Below are 4088 nucleotides of genomic sequence, written 5' to 3'. Positions count from 1 at the left end.
GTCCCGTACCAGCAGACTGAGAGACAGCTTTTTCCATCAGGCCATCAGACTGCTGAACACGTCATAGACACCTCAGCTTCACTACTGGAACTTCAACATTATGCACTCCACACTGTATATAAATGCCACTTGTTTTGCACATATTCAACTCTGTATATTTTATATATTTTATTATTATTTTTATTTTTTTACTATTTAATTTGTAAAAATGTGTACACACACACACACACACACACACGTAGGAAAATATTTAGTATACACATCCAGAAATGCATACACTATTATATATTGTACATATATTTATTAGTTTCAGGTCGGCCATTCTTGTATTTTGCTCGTTTGTGTTGTTGTGTTTGCACATCTCTGTTTCTTGTGGGGCTCGCACACAAGAATTTCACTCGCATGTGCTGTGCCAGTGTGCCTGCACATGTGATGTGACAATAAAAGTGATTTGATTTGATTTGATTTGACCCCCTATCTCCATCCTTTGGGCATGATACTAACCCCAAGTTGCTCTCCAATGCATTTGAGTGTGAATGCTAGAAGCACTTGCACAGCAAAACAAGTACTTGTGAGAATAAGGCAAGTTGTGTAAAGTGCTGTTCTCAGAGTAGAAAAGCACAATATAAGAACAAGTCCTGAAAAAGGGGGGGGGGGGGGAATTAAAAGTGTGCAAATGTGTTTCCTATGTCATTTTATTACAAATTATCATTCAATCATTTATTGGAGACAACCATTATATAGCATTAAAAGTCAGTGTTTAATAAAAAGCAGTTAAAGTTTAAGCTTTGATCCCATAAATATGCACTGAGGTTTTCATGTTCTGTTAGTGGATTAAAAGATCATTCATCTCTGGCTGCGCAGCAGGACTATGAGTACAAGGAGGAAGATCAGTCTTCATCTGCATCATCAAAGGCAACGCCAGTCGCTTGCTGCTTTCTGCAAACACACATGGACAGTGGCTTGTTTTCACTCACATTAGTAGCATCACTGCTCTATTGAAGTCCTGTAAGAGACACCATACTTTTTAACCCCAGGGTTGATGAGCGAGGACCCCGGAAGTCTTCTCTTCATGGTCATTGCTGGAGCGCTGCTCTGCTGCTGCCAGGGCTCAAACTCTAAAGGAGAACAGTTCTGCATTAATGAAAACGTTTATTTGCCCAATTACCTTTTTAAGCATGACATTTACATGTCTCCTTTTACTGAAAAAGATGGAATACTTCAATGTACATATAAGCACCGGATATAAGATCATTATTGTATTCAGTACTTACCTCAAAATTACCCAACACTAAGAAAATCCCATTTTAAAATCACTTAAAACAGTTTTAATATATTTAGAAGAGATTGCATTACAGCTGAAAATAAAAGCAAATTTATTATCATTTATTATGATGTTAAAGAAAATTTGAGCCTCTTTCAAGATTAAAGTTTATTGTGACTGGTAGTCCACACTTGCAGAACCACATCTATGTGTTGGGGTTCTGTACCAGTGGGCCAGTTTCACAAAACATGCAGAACAACCACTCCAGTCAAGGCATAATGGCGAATAAATATTTGTAGTACAGTCAAACTGAGTGTTTGAAACTGTTTACAGATGTCCACGGCAACCATCGTTTATTTGGTTTTGTTTTATTTTTTTTCCCCTTACTTCTTCCTCATCATATGAGTTTTCCTTTGGGATGAATAAAGCTTTTCTTATTCATGATGGAGAACAAGGGAAACTTCCAATATGATCCACTATTAACAGGTACACCTGTAGCCCCAAAATCTTACTTTCCTTCTGGTAATTTCCATTGTCTTTACAAAAGATATACCCATTTGACATTTCCCAGGTATTTTGGTTGCAGCAAAAAATTATTATGGATTTCACAACAGATCACAACATGATCTGTTGTACAGCCTCTTGTAATTTAATTTTACACATGAAAATGAAGAGCAGCATCTCCTGATCCAAGCCAACTTCTGCTACCATAACCATACTGGATTACACATACGGGAAGCCTCTGTTGTGGTTTAATCATGTTTCTAACCTGCAGAGTGTCCTGCTTTACATTCCTGACTGAAAGCATGCATCAATGGAATCATTTATGAGCAAACATCCATTAGGTTGTATAGAAAAGTTGGCCACAGCCAGTGTGACATCACATTCAGATTTTGAATCCTTGGTATTGGAGTTTGGCCAATGTCATGGTGGTTATTTGAAGCCAGGAGCCATTTCACAAATGTATACCTGTGGGCCGTCTTTGGAAATTTTTCACTGGACTGGCTGAGGGGGGTCCACTTGAGGGCCCACCTGTGAGGGGACATGTTACAGTCAGTACTGATCTAAAAGGAAGTTAGTTTTAATTCTGCATAAAATGAGAGTCACAACTACAAAGTGAATTCACTGTCAAGCTGTGTGAGGCTGTCAGCCATTGTGAACAGCAGCTCCCTCAACTTGTCTGTGGCCTGTGGACCTTCCAGTCTGGACAGGGTTACACTCAGGTCTCCTGGACTGGATCCCAAACGCAGCTCTGCACCAACCTCATGCACGGAAACAGACACATCTCCACTATTGCAGGATGCCCTGAGGAAAATAGAGATATATTCAGCCTCACTTACCTGACCACAGCTTTTTATAGTCCCATGCAAGAAGTGATGCATGCAGGAGTTGACAGTGTGGTCTCACCTGAGTTTTAAGACATAATCCTCTGTAGATTTTAAGGCAAACCGCTGCCCCTGAACACACAGGGAAGACAGAAATTATGACAGTATACTGAGTGAATGAGAAGAAACCCAGAATACTTACAAGGTGCTTCAGACTGTCCTTAGTGTACTCCACACTCCAGACATTTGCAGCATCTGTCAGACTACAGCACACGATGTTTTAGTGCGCATGTGTGCCTAAACTAATGCGCTCACCGTCAGACTTTCACTGTCAGTTAAAACTAAATTTTATACCACCGGGAGAAAGGCCGTAACATCAACAAACTACTAATACTTCCATTTCCTAGCTTATGTCCAAGCACAAACGTATTTTTCCGAATAAAAAAGATTTAAATTTCAAATGAACTCCGGCTAATAACATCATCTGACTCACCAGACACTAAGCATTCCGTCTTTCCTGCGAGTGTAACAAAGGAATTTAGATTGGCTTGTTTTATCCAACACGGTACAATAGGAATTTACACTAACATCCATGTCTCCGCTATGGTTCACAGAAGAACAATAAAAGAAAAACAAGCGTATGCCTCTTGCATGCCCCAAGAGTACACCGTTTCATAGCATGAGTGCCAGACACCTTTGACAAGCGCCACCTTCTGGCCTGGAATGGTTACTTCACTGGCTTGCAGACTACGGGGACCTCTCCCTCTCGATGTAATCGGCATACCAATTGTTGAATGGAGGAGTAAAGCTCTATACTTCTGTTCCTGAATCCAGAGCACACACTCAGTAGCGGTTTTAGACACGGGCGGTTGCCCGGGGCGGCATCGTGGTGGGGGGTGGCATCACGGGCATCGGCAAAAAAAAAAAATGCTCGAACTCATGCTGCCCCGACGTCAGCACAGGCACCGATCGGTTTTCTATCACCCATTTACTGGGGGTAAGGGCGCCCTCCTGCTGCTTCCGGCACGGGGAGGAGAGGGCGGGGCGGCGGGGGATTCTCTGGCTGGTTGGAGCAGCATCTAATAATAATCAACTCGCAAAATAAAAACAAACCAACAAACACGAAAACACCAGACATTATAATACAGACTTATAATTTGCACCGATGTTTTTTCGAAATCCTGTACACAAAAAGTGAGCGCGAAAACTCTCTGTGCGCCTGCTTGCTGCTGAAGTCAAAGTAAACTTTATTGTTCGCTACATACAGTCCAGTATATAGAGAGACGAGACGACGAGGCTCCAGTTACAGCAGTGCAAGTAAACAAATAATATATATAAGAAGAGTAAGAAAATAAATATACACTTTATGACTCGGGGTAAAGGGATCAATAACAATTTAAAATTTACAGTTTGATGATTTAAAGTCTCACACACAACCAGTCGAAAGGGGAAGGAGACCTGCTGCTTCCAAATAGAGCACATTTCATTTATAATGTTGT

The 4088-nt window shown here is 41.0% G+C and overlaps 1 protein-coding gene across 1 annotated transcript; it reads right to left on the bottom strand.

Moving 5' to 3' along the window:
• Positions 1–677: 677 nt before the first annotated feature.
• paxx (PAXX non-homologous end joining factor) lies at positions 678–3475 on the bottom strand. The gene is made up of 7 exons (XM_040050076.1): positions 3083–3475; positions 2792–2852; positions 2672–2721; positions 2391–2569; positions 2234–2296; positions 1025–1118; positions 678–939 (listed from the first exon to the last, which is right to left on the bottom strand). The coding sequence occupies exons 1-7, from the start codon at positions 3181–3183 to the stop codon at positions 891–893; spliced, it is 597 nt and encodes a 198-aa protein (XP_039906010.1). The 5' UTR covers positions 3184–3475; the 3' UTR covers positions 678–890.
• Between the last annotated feature and the right edge of the window lie 613 nt (positions 3476–4088).

Source organism: Simochromis diagramma, unplaced genomic scaffold (assembly GCF_900408965.1).
Source record: "Simochromis diagramma unplaced genomic scaffold, fSimDia1.1 OVJJ01000159.1, whole genome shotgun sequence".
Taxonomy (NCBI): Eukaryota; Metazoa; Chordata; class Actinopteri; order Cichliformes; family Cichlidae; genus Simochromis; species Simochromis diagramma.
Note: the sequence above shows the minus strand (reverse complement) of the source record. Positions and strands in the feature narration are given on the sequence as shown.

What these genes read in the sequence shown, in the direction of transcription:
- paxx (XM_040050076.1), bottom strand. Translation starts at nt 3,183, where the DNA reads ATGGATGTTAGTGTAAATTCCTATTGTACCGTGTTGGATAAAACAAGC. An exon ending in GACGGAATGCTTAGTGTCTG is followed by an intron (nt 2,853 to 3,082) that starts GTGAGTCAGATG and finishes CGTGTGCTGTAG; the next exon opens with TCTGACAGATGCTGCAAATG. An exon ending in GATTATGTCTTAAAACTCAG is followed by an intron (nt 2,570 to 2,671) that starts GTGAGACCACAC and finishes TATTTTCCTCAG; the next exon opens with GGCATCCTGCAATAGTGGAG.